Below are 16559 nucleotides of genomic sequence, written 5' to 3' on the forward strand. Positions count from 1 at the left end.
ACACACACAAAGCCCAAAGTACATTCTGTGTTAAAACATAATCTTACATTAGAAATGAACTTGATAGTAATCTAAAAATATTCATAATTGGTCTGGTAAACCATACAAACTCTTCACACGAAGTGCCTCGTGATGGTAAACAGATTCGCTTTCAAGGAAACCTATTTATTTTTTCTTTTCTCCTTTTCTCCTTTTATTTGTGTTAATTTTGGGGGACTTGGGAAAGTGGGGAGTTTGAGATCAGACCTTGCTGTATAATCTAGCTGGCCTTGAACTCACAGTGGTCCTCCTGCCTCAGCCTCCTGGGATCACAGGCATGCACCACCACACTTGGATTCCAAGGGAATTTAAAAGGAATGAAATATTAAGATAGTTTAGCATAAACAAACAAACAAACATTCACTGGGGGTGACCAGAGGCTGCCGCAGCCTCGGAGCTCTCTGGTGGGAGGAGGCGTCCTGTTGCTGGGAGCCCCTCTTCAAGGACAAAGGAGTCCCTCGGCGGAGATCAAGCCTGTCTGTGCTGTCTCTGTGATGGAGATCCAGGCCTCCCAACCCTACCTGAATCCCCCTGCACCCCATCAGGGCTGCCCTGCTGGACCCAGGAGCCCTCGCAATGACCCCTGTGCCCCTGACCCCATCTCAGTGTCCACTTCCTGGGAGCTTGGCTGCACTGGGCACATAGTGTGACTGTCCAGCCACTGCGTGAGTGCTGGGTCATTGCCCTGGTGGCGTTGCTGGGGTGGAGAACGTTTCAGAGCTCAGCCCTGATGCCACTGTGGGTTCCCTCATCCTCCAAGGCATGGTATGCACCCCACACAGTGCATATGTTGGAAAATTAATAACCACATCGTTTCCAACAGTTTGTTGCAAAATCTGTTGTTGGATCGCACTTCTCGGGCCCGTTTTTAACTCCTGCTCCTGTCTGATGACCTCAGGCTAATGATCCATCTCTTGATCCTTGGCCACCTCCTCTCTGAGATGACAAAAGTCCATGTGATACGGGGGACACTCAGCAAGCTCGGGGTTCCAACCCTGCACACTGCCAAGAGGAGGAAGAGGCACAGCCCAGATCCCTGGAACATCCCGAAGGATAAGTGACCACGGGCCAGCCTGGGCCTCAGCCCTGCCCGTCTCCACCAGCAGCATGACTCAGAGTGTAGGGCCTGGCCGGCTCAGCCTAGCCACTGCTGGGATAGGCTGGAGGCTCGGGAGCTGGGCAGGAGGTGTCGCCTCCCGTGTGAATGGCCCCCAGCATCCCAGGACACTGCGGCTCGGGTGGACTCCCTGGTCCTGAGGACCCGTAGGCCCATCCACGGCACTGCTCTGGAGACTCCACACTGGAGCACAGAGACCAGCCCAAAGCTTGCCTGCCTCCCGTCACCATGGTTGGTTTTAACCTGCGTCCTGTGGCTGTGAGGAACGGAGCTGGGATCCAGCCACTCCTGTGAGCGCTGAGCCCCCACGCGACGAGAAGGGGTCACCCAGCACAGGTGCTGCTGCCCGGGGTCAGGCCTGACAGCTGTCAGCAGTCAACAAAGGCTCAGGAGCAAAACCACCCTGGGACTCTGCTGGGAAGGAGCACTTTGTACAGGGGCTGAGGGTTCCAGTCATTCGTAGGATGCTGGATGCTCCTCCACACCATGTGACACGAACTAAATCACAGGGTTTCTCCTATACGAGAAACTCAGGCTATAAATAAAGAGTAAAATAACACAGACAAGAAGAAACAAGGAGATAGACCTTTCGCAAATGAGAAGGGGACTAAGAGATGGAGGTTGGGAGGACATAAAAAAGAATCACTGCATTTTGAGACAGGGTCTCTTGATGAACCCCAGCCTGGCTTTAAACTCATTGAGATCATCCTGCCTCAGCCTCCCGAAACCTGGGATTGCAGGCCTGTGCCACCACACCCAGCTCAAGAATGAAGATGTGTTATACACATGTCCCGACTCTCCACGATTGGTGTGTTCATTCTGTCTTGCAAACGTACTCGTAAAAAAGTAAAAATTGAGAGAAAGGGGCTGAGAGGCCAGTATTCTGGTTAGGGCCCCGCCCAGCCCCTTGCTCTGTCCCTGCCATGCGGGGCCCACGCCCTCACCTTAGCCCGGTCCTGCACGTCCTTCCTCCTCGCCCAGATCACTGCCAGCACGTAGAGCACGCACAGGCCGCCCACGGTGCCCACCACCACGGGGTTGTCCTCGAAGGTGGCAAAGAGCTCTGCCGTCTGCCGGACGTTGACCACGTTGGGCATCACCAGGAAGCTGCTCCCGAAGAAGGTGAGGTGGCTGCAGAGGCAGTGAGCCCAGGAGCGCGTGGTCCTCGGCCCCACCTGCAACCAGGGAGCTGCTGCAGCGGGGCTCAGCCCTGGGCCCCGGCCGGGAGAGGAAGCCCCGAGCAGACCACAGTGGCGCCAGACATCGGCCTGCTGCCCGGCCAGCCTCAGGCTGGGAAGGGATTTCTCCCTTAACCGTGCACAGGGAGAGCTAGGTGCGCCCTTTTTTGGTGCATGATTTTATACTGAGCAGGGTAAGTTTTCCTTCTTGCTGTTACCCCCTACAGTGCAGACCAGCGACAATGCCCATAGCGTTCCCGTGGCAGCAGGCATCCTGTGCAAGCTAGCGATGGTCTCGAGCTATGGGGGCATGTGACAAGGTCCTGTGCAGACGGCGACACTTCTTTACCACCTGGGATTGTTCCCTGGACACCAAGGGACAGCAGCACGGGAGAATGCTGGGGCCCAGCTTCAGGACTCTCGTGGGCTTTTTTGTTTAAATTAAAAATGAGTTTTAAGGGTCAGGGATCTAGCTTGGTGGGACCTGGCACCAAGCTAGGCAAGTACAAGGTTCCTGATTCCAAAACCAATTACTAAAAATTAATTTCAAAATTCTATCTATCTATCTTCCATCTCTCAGCACTGGGGATTGAACTCGAAGGCATGTTACAAATGATCTCCGTCCCCAGACCTTTTTTGGTTTTTATTTTGAGGTAGGGTCAAGTTGCCCAGGTGGGACTCAAACTTGGAGTCCTCCTGCCTCAGCCTCCCAGAGCTGAGGTTACAGGGCTGCATCATCACATCTAGCTAGGAAATTTATTGTTGTTGTTGTTTCTGAGACAGTCTCACTGTGTAGCCCCGGCTGGCCTCAAAGTCAGGAGATCCTCCTGTATCAGCCTCCCAAGTGCTGGGAGTACAGGCACGCACCACCGTGCCCAGCTCAGTTTTTAATAATGTAGGAAATGTCTGAGAACTCATCCCTGTACTGGAAAACTAGAAATTTCCAAATAACTCGGGTCTCGCTGTGTCCTCCCCAGCCTGGTCATCGTGTCCTTGATTTCATGGTCTCTCCTCGGTCTGAGTGTTTCACGCGGCCCTGGCTGCGGCCGTGGGGCTCACTGCGCTCTGCAGTCAGCATCCTTCGCCCCATTTCAGGATGGCAGCCTCAGCGAGGAGGAGTGCAGGGCTGACCCGCGTCTGGCTGAGGGCAGAGCCCGGAGCGCCAGCCGCTGCCCCACCCAGATGCCACAGGAGCCCCAGGCTCTGCACACAGCCGCTCCCTGCCAGCTGCATGGGCTCGGGGAGGATGCCTGCGCCTGGGCTTGCTTTTGCGTCAGAGGCTGCGCCCAGCGTGGGGGACCCGCCGTCTCCTGGGCACTCATTTCTTCCTGGGGCTGTGGGGGCCCCCAGAGTGTGACAGCCACAAGTGAGGCCAGAATGATGAGGGGGACAGCAGGAAGGGGTTCGTCCTGACTCTGCTTCTGGGCTCTGTGGGATGGGGATGGGGCTCTGTGTCCTTAGACCGTAGACTCGTGTGTCTCACCTGCTTCCCGTGTCCTCTGCTGGTGAGAGCTGTGTCTGTATTTGTTGATTTATTTAGCGGTGGGACCCAGCTCTCGGCATAGAGCGGAGGGTGTGGCTTAGCACTCACTTCCTGGGAAGGGACCTCTGGCCTCCCCCAGGCCCACGGCCAGGCCTCTCTGCCTCAGCCTCCTTCCTCTATGATCATTTATTCCCAGTGCTGAGCAAAGTACGGGTCTGGTGCCCTGGGGAACTGGACATTATTTACGTGATCTTGAAGCTAGAGGCCCAGTGACCTCTCTGCCTGGTGCCGTGGAAGACAAAAGAGTATGTCTCAGAGGTCACGAGTCAGGGAGTTTCTTCCAGGAAGCAGGTGACAGGTAGGGGTGTGTTCTGGGCACAGTGGATGGCATGTGCAAAGGCACCGTGGTGCACACAAGAAACTGCACCAGCTGGGTGTGGTGGCGTAACCCCAGAACTCAAGAGGCTGAGTCAGGAAGGTCACTACAAGTTCAAGACCAGCCTCATAGAAAACAAAAAACACCAGAGCAAAAGCACTGAAGGAGACCCTCCCCAAGCCAGAGTCACCCTGCCAAGCTGCCCGCCTCTGCCCGCTCTCTTTACCTGGCACCCGGCGTCATCCCAAATCTCCCGGACCTCGTCCCAGAACATGCAGTGGGACAGGAAGGTGGTGACGCCAATGGTGAGGTCCTCCCCAGGGGACAGTTCCAGGTCGGACTCAGGGACCACACTTAGGTAGTAGGTGCCTTCCCCAGCGGGCAGCTCCTCGGGGCCCAGGATCCACGTGGCCGGCTCATCTGAACGGCAGGTGATTTTTTTCTGTCCCCCCCACCCCCTGTGGCTTCCAATCCTCACTTTTACCTGACTTTTTGTTTTGTTTTGTTTTTAGGCAAGGTCTTGCTGTGTAGTTCAGGCCAGCCTTGAGCTCACTATGTAGCATAGCCTGGCTTTGAACTTGTGGGGATCCTCCTGCCTCAGCCTCTCTAATGCTGGGATTACAGGCGTGTGCTCACTTTGGAAGGCAGCCACATCCCAGGGAGCAGCTCAAGAAACAGCCCAGGGGGCAGGTGGGTACCTGGAGCCGCCGCTGGTGGCAGGCGGGTTTGGGCGTCGTAGCTGGTGGCGTTGGGGTGGTATCCGTAGCCCAGGCTGAGCCTGAGTGGGACGCCAGGGCCCCCGTGCAGCTGGACCCCCAGAGCCGACCCTGGAGAGGTCACGTTCACCTGCAGCACCTCAGCCCGGGTCAGGTTCAGCAGGGTCGGAGCGCTGTGTCCTTCCGGAGGCCGGGGCAGCAGGATCTGTATTAGACATGAGGTCAAGGGCAGAAGGCGGTGCCGGCCAGGGCACCATGGGCTGCTGTCCAGTGCTGGGCAGAGTGAGCCCCAGGGACCGAAATCCAGACTCCCCCGCGCCCTCCTCAGAGCATCCTGAGGCTGCTGTAACAGATGACCACGGGCACAGCTGGGCGGCGTCAAAAAGCGTGGATTGGGGGCCAGAACTCTAAAGTCAGCTTCTTTTCTTTCTGCTTTTTTTGAGATGAGGTCCACTATGTAGCCCAGGCTGGCTTTGAATTTGCCGAGATCCTCCTGCCTCAGCCTCCCAGGTGCAGGGATCACAGGTGTGGGCCACTGCACCACACTCGGGTCAGAACCAGCTTGCTAGACCTCCTTCAGGAGCTTCTGGAAATGGCCACGACCCACTGCCTCCCGTTTCCAGCTTCTGGAGGTCACACACCGTCCTCAGGTCCTGGCCTCAGCCTCACCCCCCCCCCTTTGTGCCTGCCATCCAACCCTCTTTCTTCTCCTGTCACCAACATGCCCTCTGTCCCCATTTTCTGAGGCCGCTGTGGCTCCCCTGAGCCCACGACCCATCCAGCCCAGCCTCCCACACCCAGAAGTCCTTGTGCCGGTCACAGAGGCAAAGTCCCTGGCAGCACGGGGCTCCAGGGGTGAGGAGGTGGACACCACTAAAAATGGTGATTAAATTAGTCATCAGTGCTGTGCTGGGGACTCCAGGGGCTCCACACTGTAATCCCAGCACTCGGGAGGCCGAGGCAGGAAGATCCCAAGCTCAAACCCAGTGTGGGCAACTTATTGAGACCGTGTCTCCAAAAAGGGCTGCGGCTGTAGCTCAGCTCACGGGCCCACAGTTCCATTGTCAGTGCCAACCAGCTAACCAACAACAAAAATGTCATTGATAAGAAGACTTGGTGGCCAGTAAAACATTATTAAAGCCTGGAAGAATCTGACCTCTGGTGCACGGTGGTGCGTTTGTGTTTTTGCTTAACTTTAAAGAAAATGCAGGGCTGAGGGCGGAGCTCAGTGGGGCAGCCCTGGCCTAGCATGTGGGAGGCCTTGGGTTCAATCCCTAGCACTGCAAAAGGTAAAACAAATTAAATCGAAGGGGGAATGTTAGAAGTTACATTTATGCAATGAAGAAAATTCCTTGTTCCACATCAAAAGATGGGCGAAGGGTCGGACACTAGCGGTGTGAAGGGAAACCCAATGTTTAAGGCAGGGTGGGGGTCATGCTGAGCGAGTCCCTCTTTAACCGCTGTGTGCATCACTGACCACCTTCTGGCCCCGACCACTCCGAGGAAGCCCAGCTGCTTCCGAGCGCCCGGCTCCTACCTCCACCTTCTCGGACAGGTTCCTCACGGGGATGGGGTGTCCACTGGGGCCGCTCAGACACAGGCTGCCCACGGTTCCGCTGACAGTGCGGCCGCTGCTGGCCCGGAAGGGGCTCTGCGGGAAGCTCATCATCTGGAACCAGAAGTGTGCGGTGTGGGCTGAGGCCCCGGGGGCCGGAGGTGACCCGGTCCTGCACTGAGGAGTGCACAGGCACCCAGCCCTGGCTGCTGCTGGATTTGGGCGTGCTCTGCCCTGGGAATGGTGGCCTCACAGGGCTGGCCCTAGAGCCCCCAGCTCAGACCTGGCTGAGCAGCGGCTGGGATGTGAAACCCTGTGGCCTTTCTTCCCCAAAACGCGCTGGAAAGAGCCTGGATTGGGAGCCCTGTGGCTTTGGCTCTCCAGGCTCGTCTGTGAAATGAGCACAGTGCTGCTGCGTCACCCACAGGGCTGCCACCAGCGAAGGGCCTCGCCGGTCCCAGGTGGCCACGGCTGCCTTACCCTGATGTCCACCGGCTCCTGTGCGTGCTGCGCAGAACGGAGGGTTCCGGCAGGCAGGGTGAAGGCCGCCGAGTTAGCAGCGGCCACGTGCAAGGAGGCCCCTCGCCACTTCCACGGCTGTATCCTGGCCACGGGGTGGGGACAGAGAGAGGAGGAGGTCAGCGCCCCGCTCTGCAGCCAGCCGGGCAGCAGGGTTCTAATGTCTCTGCTCTGCTCTGTGCGTCAAAGGCAGCGGGCACCACGCTGGGCAGGAGGCCTCAGGAATGCCGAGCTCCGCCAGCCTGCTCCCCGCTGTGGTCCCGCTCCTGGAGCGGTGCCTGCTCAGGAGGTGTTCAGCGCGGGTTTTATGTTTGAGGCAGGGTCTCCCTTGCAGCCCAGGCTGGGCTGGAGCTGATGGTGGTGATCCTCCCGCCTCAGCCCCCTGAGTGCTGAGGTCACAGGCGTGCACCACCACAGCCAGCTCACAGATTTTGCTAAGTGAATGCATAAAGGATGGTGGACGTGGACGTTTCTCTGTCTCTCTTCCCTACCCTCCTTGACCTTTGATGCCAGGGTTCCCAGCCCCCTCCTTTCTGACCTTTGACTTCGCCCTCTCTGATCAGTCTGGGGACCCAAGAGAGCAACTGGAGGACCCAAGGCTGGGCGCAGGCCACCTGCAGCTGCAGCACAGGCCCTGCCAGTCGGTGGGGTGGGGACAGAAGCCGTCCCCAGGCAGTGGTCAGGGCTCGGTGACAGCGACACTCTGAGGGCAGATTCCCCAGGCAAGTGCGTGTCCATGCAGGACATGGACACTGGAGGGCAGGCCCCGTCCACCCCGCCCTGTCCCACAGCTGCAGGGTGACATCTCTGCTCGCTCGGTGGCTGGGACACGGCACCGAACCCTTCCCTTCCTGTCCTGTCCATCTCGGGTTCCTAGGACGCGGGTTCGGAAGACGTGAGGTCAGCGCGTGAGCTTCTCAGTTACCTGTTTGTGTACACGGAGATGGAGGGGGTGGCCAGGGTGGACGGAAGTCCCCCAGGCAGCGTGCCCAGCAGGAGGGCGGTCTGCAGGTGCTCTGCCACCCTGAGCAGCTGGGCCACAGGGGCTGCCTGGAAAGGGAAGTGGGGGACACTGCTGAGAGCCTTCACCCCGAGCCACCTTTGGTGATGTCACCAGGCTGGCGTGGGCCAGGGCAGGAAGGGGAAGACAGCACGGTGGGTGACCGTGAGAGGGGGCACTCAGACAGATCCAATCCCAGCTCCTGCAAGTGCTGTGCATCCTCCCGGCAAGTAGAAGGGGAAACTGAGGCACAGCCAGGCCTCCCGGGGAAGCATCCAGCTCACGGTCCCTGTGCGAAGCCATGTGGCTCTCTGTGCTGCTGACAGCCACACTCTGTCCAGGTGTTGTTCCGGGGTGGCAGGGAGCCCGGGCTAAGCTCTGCCCACACTGTCCACATCCAGATTGAATATTTCCTTGGTGCAGGGTGCTATGTACACACCAGGGGCTTGATGCTTGCACAGAGATCCCAGGAGGGCGCTCTTGTCCGATGAACCAGGAGTTTGCAGAGACTTCCCGGGGTGCATGTGATTCCCCCACCTTAGCTGGGGGCTCACACGGGACAGGTCAGGGGCGCCTCCACTTGCAGATGAGGAAACGAGGCTTAGGGAAGTCAAGTGACCTGCCTGAGGCCGAGGCTTGTAGGCCACAGATGCCGGAGTCGGGCTCAGGCTGCCTGGCTCCAGAGCTGCACGCTGCCCACTGCACCACCCTGCCCCGCTTGCTGCTTGTGATGCTGCGCTCTGGAGCCTTTCCTCCGCTCCTTGGGAAGCACCTTAGCCGCTCTGCCTCAGTTTCCTCATCTGTGACTTGGGGCAGAAGATCCACCCAGGACTTGGTGTGAGCTGGCCACACAGCGGCCGTGAGGTTCACATCCAGCCCGGGACACCCACCTGGCTGGCGTTGGTCTCGCCAGGGTCCTCTGGGCCGTGGCTCAGGGATGCATCCAGTGCACTTCCCATGGCTGCAAACAGGTCCCTGGTGGCCGCCTGGCGCCTCTGGTCCTCAGGACGGGCGGTGGCACTCGCTGTCAGCAGGGCCTTGCTGGCGAGGTACAGAGCTTGGCTGGCCTGCACGGGTTCACCCAAGGAGGAGCAGCAGCATGAGCCCCCACCCGGCATGGACCGACCTGCAGAGCAGAGCATCAGGGAGGGCCATGCCAGGAACGAGCTGATATCACATGAGTCGTCTGGATCCCTGACGTGCGCCCTGGTCTGGCCTCCGTGTGAGGCTGTAAGTTCCCCAGGGGAACAGGCAGGTCTGTCTCGGTGCCCTTCCCAGAGAGCCTCGAGCACCACAATGGCCTCAACACAATGTGCTTACAGCAACATGGCTGCCCAGCGACTGGGAGGGACAAGGGTGGGCGGGTGATGGACAGACAGGTGGATGGGAGGTGGGTGATGGACAGACAGGCGGATGGGAGGTGGGTGATGGACAGACGGGAGGATGGGAGGTGGGTGATGGACAGATGGGTGGATGGGAGGTGGGTGATGGACAGATGGGAGGATGGGAGGTGGGTGATGGACAGATGGGTGGATGGGAGGTGGGTGATGGACAGACGGGCGGATGGGAGGTGGGTGATGGACAGACAGGCGGATGGAAGGTGGGTGATGGACAGATGGGAGGATGGGAGGTGGGTGATGGACAGATGGGTGGATGGGAGGTGGGTGATGGACAGATGGGAGGATGGGAGGTGGGTGATGGACAGATGGGTGGATGGGAGGTGGGTGATGGACAGACGGGCGGATGGGAGGTGGGTGATGGACAGACAGGCGGATGGAAGGTGGGTGATGGACAGATGGGAGGATGGGAGGTGGGTGATGGACAGATGGGAGGATGGGAGGTGGGTGATGGACAGACGGGAGGATGGGAGGTGGGTGATGGACAGATGGGTGGATGGGAGGTGGGTGATGGACAGATGGGAGGATGGGAGGTGGGTGATGGACAGATGGGTGGATGGGAGGTGGGTGATGGACAGACGGGCGGATGGGAGGTGGGTGATGGACAGACAGGCGGATGGAAGGTGGGTGATGGACAGATGGGAGGATGGGAGGTGGGTGATGGACAGATGGGTGGATGGGAGGTGGGTGATGGACAGATGGGAGGATGGGAGGTGGGTGATGGACAGATGGGTGGATGGGTGGTGGGTGATGGACAGACGGGCGGATGGGAGGTGGGTGAAGGACAGACGGGAGGATGGAAGGTGGGTGATGGACAGACGGGCTGATGGGAGGTGGGTGATGGACAGACGGGCGGGTGGGAGGTGGGTGAAGGACAGACGGGAGGATGGAAGGTGGGTGATGGACAGACGGGAGGATGGAAGGTGGGTGATGGACAGATGGGAGGATGGAAGGTGGGTGATGGACAGACAGGCGGATGGGTGGTGGGTGATGGACAGATGGGAGGATGGAAGGTGGGTGATGGACAGATGGGAGGATGGAAGGTGGGTGATGGACAGATGGGAGGATGGAAGGTGGGTGATGGACAGATGGGTGGATGGGAGGTGGGTGAAGGACAGACGGGAGGATGGAAGGTGGGTGATGGACAGACGGGCGGGTGGGAGGTGGGTGAAGGACAGACGGGAGGATGGAAGGTGGGTGAAGGACAGACGGGCGGATGGGTGGTGGGTGATGGACAGACGGGCGGATGGGAGGTGGGTGAAGGACAGATGGGAGGATGGAAGGTGGGTGATGGACAGATGGGAGGATGGAAGGTGGGTGATGGACAGATGGGAGGATGGAAGGTGGGTGAAGGACAGACAGGCAGATGGGTGGTGGGTGATGGACAGACGGGCGGATGGGAGGTGGGTGAAGGACAGACGGGCGGATGGGAGGTGGGTGATGGACAGATGGGAGGATGGAAGGTGGGTGAAGGACAGACGGGAGGATGGAAGGTGGGTGATGGACAGATGGGAGGATGGGAGGTGGGTGAAGGACAGATGGGAGGATGGAAGGTGGGTGATGGACAGATGGGAGGATGGAAGGTGGGTGATGGACAGATGGGAGGATGGGAGGTGGGTGAAGGACAGACGGGAGGATGGAAGGTGGGTGATGGACAGATGGGAGGATGGGAGGTGGGTGATGGACAGATGGGAGGATGGGAGGTGGGTGATGGACAGATGGGAGGATGGAAGGTGGGTGATGGACAGATGGGAGGATGGAAGGTGGGTGAAGGACAGACAGGCAGATGGGTGGTGGGTGATGGACAGACGGGCGGATGGGAGGTGGGTGAAGGACAGACGGGCGGATGGGAGGTGGGTGATGGACAGATGGGAGGATGGAAGGTGGGTGAAGGACAGACGGGAGGATGGAAGGTGGGTGATGGACAGATGGGAGGATGGGAGGTGGGTGAAGGACAGATGGGAGGATGGAAGGTGGGTGATGGACAGATGGGAGGATGGAAGGTGGGTGATGGACAGATGGGAGGATGGGAGGTGGGTGAAGGACAGACGGGAGGATGGAAGGTGGGTGATGGACAGATGGGAGGATGGGAGGTGGGTGATGGACAGATGGGAAGATGGGAGGTGGGTGATGGACAGATGGGAGGATGGAAGGTGGGTGATGGACAGATGGGAGGATGGGAGGTGGGTGAAGGACAGACGGGAGGATGGGAGGTGGGTGAAGGACAGATGGGAGGATGGGAGGTGGGTGATGGACAGATGGGAGGATGGAAGGTGGGTGATGGACAGATGGGAGGATGGGAGGTGGGTGATGGACAGACGGGAGGATGGAAGGTAGGTGATGGACAGATGGGAGGATGGAAGGTGGGTGAAGGACAGATGGGAGGATGGGAGGTGGGTGATGGACAGACGGGAGGATGGAAGGTGGGTGATGGACAGATGGGAGGATGGAAGGTGGGTGATGGACAGATGGGAGGATGGGAGGTGGGTGATGGACAGATGGGAGGATGGGAGGTGGGTGATGGACAGATGGGAGGATGGAAGGTGGGTGATGGACAGATGGGAGGATGGGAGGTGGGTGATGGACAGATGGGAGGATGGGAGGTGGGTGATGGACAGACGGGAGGATGGAAGGTGGGTGATGGACAGACGGGAGGATGGAAGGTGGGTGATGGACAGACGGGAGGATGGAAGGTGGGTGATGGACAGACGGGAGGATGGAAGGTGGGTGATGGACAGATGGGAGGATGGAAGGTGGGTGATGGACAGACGGGAGGATGGAAGGTGGGTGATGGACAGATGGGAGGATGGGAGGTGGGTGATGGACAGACGGGAGGATGGAAGGTGGGTGATGGACAGACGGGAGGATGGAAGGTGGGTGATGGACAGACGGGAGGATGGAAGGTGGGTGAAGGACAGACGGGAGGATGGGAGGTGGGTGATGGACAGACGGGAGGATGGAAGGTGGGTGATGGACAGACGGGAGGATGGAAGGTGGGTGATGGACAGACGGGAGGATGGAAGGTGGGTGATGGACAGACGGGAGGATGGGAGGTGGGTGAAGGACAGACGGGAGGATGGGAGGTGGGTGATGGACAGACGGGAGGATGGAAGGTGGGTGATGGACAGACGGGAGGATGGAAGGTGGGTGATGGACAGACGGGAGGATGGAAGGTGGGTGATGGACAGACGGGCGGGTGGGTGGTGGGTGATGGACAGCCGGGAGGATGGGAGGTGGGTGATGGACAGACGGGAGGATGGGAGGTGGGTGATGGACAGACGGGAGGATGGGAGGTGGGTGATGGACAGATGGGAGGATGGAAGGTGGGTGATGGACAGATGGGAGGATGGGAGGTGGGTGATGGACAGATGGGAGGATGGGAGGTGGGTGATGGACAGATGGGAGGATGGGAGGTGGGTGATGGACAGACGGGAGGATGGAAGGTGGGTGAAGGACAGACGGGCGGATGGGTGGTGGGTGATGGACAGACGGGCGGATGGGAGGTGGGTGAAGGACAGACGGGCGGATGGGAGGTGGGTGAAGGACAGACGGGAGGATGGAAGGTGGGTGATGGACAGATGGGAGGATGGAAGGTGGGTGATGGACAGATGGGAGGATGGAAGGTGGGTGATGGACAGATGGGAGGATGGGAGGTGGGTGATGGACAGATGGGCGGGTGGGAGGTGGGTGAAGGACAGACGGGAGGATGGAAGGTGGGTGAAGGACAGACGGGCGGATGGGTGGTGGGTGATGGACAGACGGGCGGATGGGAGGTGGGTGAAGGACATACGGGAGGATGGAAGGTGGGTGATGGACAGATGGGAGGATGGAAGGTGGGTGATGGACAGATGGGAGGATGGAAGGTGGGTGATGGACAGATGGGAGGATGGGAGGTGGGTGATGGACAGATGGGAGGATGGAAGGTGGGTGAAGGACAGACGGGAGGATGGAAGGTGGGTGAAGGACAGACGGGAGGATGGGAGGTGGGTGATGGACAGATGGGAGGATGGAAGGTGGGTGAAGGACAGACGGGCGGATGGGTGGTGGGTGATGGACAGATGGGAGGATGGAAGGTGGGTGATGGACAGACGGGAGGATGGAAGGTGGGTGATGGACAGACGGGAGGATGGAAGGTGGGTGATGGACAGACGGGAGGATGGAAGGTGGGTGATGGACAGACGGGAGGATGGAAGGTGGGTGATGGACAGACGGGAGGATGGGAGGTGGGTGATGGACAGATGGGAGGATGGGAGGTGGGTGATGGACAGACGGGAGGATGGAAGGTGGGTGATGGACAGACGGGAGGATGGAAGGTGGGTGATGGACAGATGGGAGGATGGAAGGTGGGTGATGGACAGACGGGAGGATGGAAGGTGGGTGAAGGACAGACGGGAGGATGGAAGGTGGGTGATGGACAGATGGGAGGATGGAAGGTGGGTGATGGACAGACGGGAGGATGGAAGGTGGGTGATGGACAGACGGGAGGTTGGAAGGTGGGTGATGGACAGACGGGAGGATGGAAGGTGGGTGATGGACAGACGGGCGGGTGGGAGGTGGGTGATGGACAGACGGGCGGGTGGGAGGTGGGTGAAGGACAGACGGGAGGATGGAAGGTGGGTGATGGACAGACGGGAGGATGGAAGGTGGGTGATGGACAGATGGGAGGATGGGAGGTGGGTGATGGACAGACGGGAGGATGGAAGGTGGGTGATGGACAGATGGGAGGATGGGAGGTGGGTGATGGACAGACGGGAGGATGGAAGGTGGGTGATGGACAGACGGGCGGATGGGAGGTGGGTGATGGACAGACGGGCGGGTGGGAGGTGGGTGAAGGACAGACGGGAGGATGGAAGGTGGGTGATGGACAGACGGGAGGATGGAAGGTGGGTGATGGACAGACGGGAGGATGGGAGGTGGGTGAAGGACAGACGGGAGGATGGAAGGTGGGTGAAGGACAGACGGGAGGATGGAAGGTGGGTGATGGACAGACGGGAGGATGGAAGGTGGGTGATGGACAGACGGGAGGTTGGAAGGTGGGTGATGGACAGACGGGAGGATGGAAGGTGGGTGATGGACAGATGGGAGGATGGGAGGTGGGTGATGGACAGATGGGAGGATGGGAGGTGGGTGATGGACAGACGGGAGGATGGAAGGTGGGTGATGGACAGACGGGCGGATGGGAGGTGGGTGATGGACAGACGGGCGGGTGGGAGGTGGGTGAAGGACAGACGGGAGGATGGAAGGTGGGTGATGGACAGACGGGAGGATGGAAGGTGGGTGATGGACAGATGGGAGGATGGGAGGTGGGTGAAGGACAGACGGGAGGATGGAAGGTGGGTGAAGGACAGACGGGAGGATGGAAGGTGGGTGATGGACAGACGGGAGGATGGAAGGTGGGTGATGGACAGACGGGAGGTTGGAAGGTGGGTGATGGACAGATGGGAGGATGGGAGGTGGGTGATGGACAGATGGGAGGATGGAAGGTGGGTGATGGACAGATGGGAGGATGGAAGGTGGGTGATGGACAGATGGGAGGATGGGAGGTGGGTGATGGACAGACGGGAGGATGGAAGGTGGGTGATGGACAGATGGGAGGATGGGAGGTGGGTGATGGACAGATGGGAGGATGGGAGGTGGGTGATGGACAGATGGGAGGATGGAAGGTGGGTGATGGACAGACGGGAGGATGGGTGGTGGGTGATGGACAGATGGGAGGATGGGAGGTGGGTGATGGACAGATGGGAGGATGGAAGGTGGGTGATGGACAGATGGGAGGATGGAAGGTGGGTGATGGACAGACGGGAGGATGGAAGGTGGGTGATGGACAGATGGGAGGATGGAAGGTGGGTGATGGACAGATGGGAGGATGGAAGGTGGGTGATGGACAGATGGGAGGATGGAAGGTGGGTGATGGACAGACGGGAGGATGGAAGGTGGGTGATGGACAGATGGGAGGATGGAAGGTGGGTGATGGACAGACGGGAGGATGGGAGGTGGGTGATGGACAGATGGGAGGATGGAAGGTCGGTGATGGACAGATGGGAGGATGGAAGGTGGGTGATGGACAGACGGGAGGATGGAAGGTGGGTGAAGGACAGACAGGCGGATGGGAGGTGGGTGATGGACAGCATATGGATGGATAGATCAGTGGACAGATGGTTCATGTTTAGGTGGGTAGAAGATAGATAAATGGACAGATGGGTGAGTGGACGGACACAGCACATATCCCAATTTTGCTGTATCTGTTTATTTAATGTTCAGCTGCCCTGATAGTCTGAAAGAAGTGGTGGGCACAGTCCTTCTGTGGACTTGCTTCTGAATTCCCAGTGGTTCTGGTACCAGGTACATAAGCACCCAAGAAGTGTTTGTTGAATGAATGAATGAGCACATTCATCCATGTACAAGTGCCCAGAAGGATGGACGGCTGTGGATAGGTATGTGTGTGCCTGTGCACACCTGAGCCAGACGAGCATGTGGGTGTGCCCGTGGGAAGCATCGCATCGGCCGCACCGGGGTCCTGAATTAAATCCGGCCTTGCTGGCCTCAGGCAGGAGGAGCTGAGGGGGCCCAGGAAAGCCTCCATCTTACTGTTTTTATAGGTGCATTTCTTTTCAGTAGTGGGCTTGAACCCAGGTTCCCGCTGAGCCGCACCCCAGCCTTTTATTCTGAGGCAGGATCTTGCCAAGGCACCAAGCTGCACAGGCTGGGCTCTAACTTGCGGTCCTCCTGCCTCAGCCTCCAAGGGGGCTGAGATCATGGGCAGGTACCACCACACCCAGCAGTCACGGCTTCTTCTTCAAACCACGGCTGCCAGAACCCTGGGCACGTGGTGCTCCAATGTCCGTCCCCAAGAGGCAGATCCCGATGCGGGGATCTGAGGCCGAGCCATTGATTTGGAGGCGACCTCAGAAGCCCTGGCGGAGGAGGGGGAACCCGAGGCCAGGAAAGGCTGTGTCAGGGCAGAGGTGCGGCCAAGCCTGTGGCCCCGGCTCCGTGCTGCTGGGTGCCACCTGCAGGAGCACGGGGAGCTGGGGTGTCTGTGCTGTGCCCTGCAGTCCCAGCTGGGCGGGGGTGGGGGGGACTAGAAAGGCAGGTCCTGGATGTCAGGCAGGCATGCTCAGGGCCAGGGCAGCAGCCGCATCTCCTGCCCACCCTCGGCCCTCAGATATGTGGATCTGG

General features: G+C 59.3%; 1 protein-coding gene across 2 annotated transcripts in view; it reads right to left on the reverse strand.

The window, feature by feature from the left end:
• The window catches only part of LOC100724155 (polycystin-1-like protein 2), a 58795-nt gene that overhangs the window by 25493 nt on the left and 16743 nt on the right, over positions 1 to 16559 (reverse strand). Inside the window, exons 12-18 of one of the 2 annotated variants that reach the window (XM_063247704.1) lie at positions 8874 to 9050; positions 7909 to 8033; positions 6945 to 7068; positions 6447 to 6578; positions 4892 to 5114; positions 4420 to 4613; positions 2101 to 2331 (exon numbers count right to left, since the gene is read on the reverse strand). In XM_063247704.1, the coding sequence (XP_063103774.1) occupies positions 2101 to 2331; positions 4420 to 4613; positions 4892 to 5114; positions 6447 to 6578; positions 6945 to 7068; positions 7909 to 8033; positions 8874 to 9050 (1206 nt within the window). Of the gene's footprint in view, positions 1 to 2100; positions 2332 to 4419; positions 4614 to 4891; positions 5115 to 6446; positions 6579 to 6944; positions 7069 to 7908; positions 8034 to 8873; positions 9051 to 15621; positions 16391 to 16559 lie in introns of those variants that run through there. The other variant, XM_063247703.1, reaches the window with a different exon arrangement.

This window comes from Cavia porcellus, unplaced genomic scaffold (genome assembly GCF_034190915.1).
Source record: "Cavia porcellus strain 051 isolate PalLab524CR breed Dunkin Hartley unplaced genomic scaffold, mCavPor4.1 scaffold_4, whole genome shotgun sequence".
Taxonomy (NCBI): domain Eukaryota; kingdom Metazoa; phylum Chordata; class Mammalia; order Rodentia; family Caviidae; genus Cavia; species Cavia porcellus.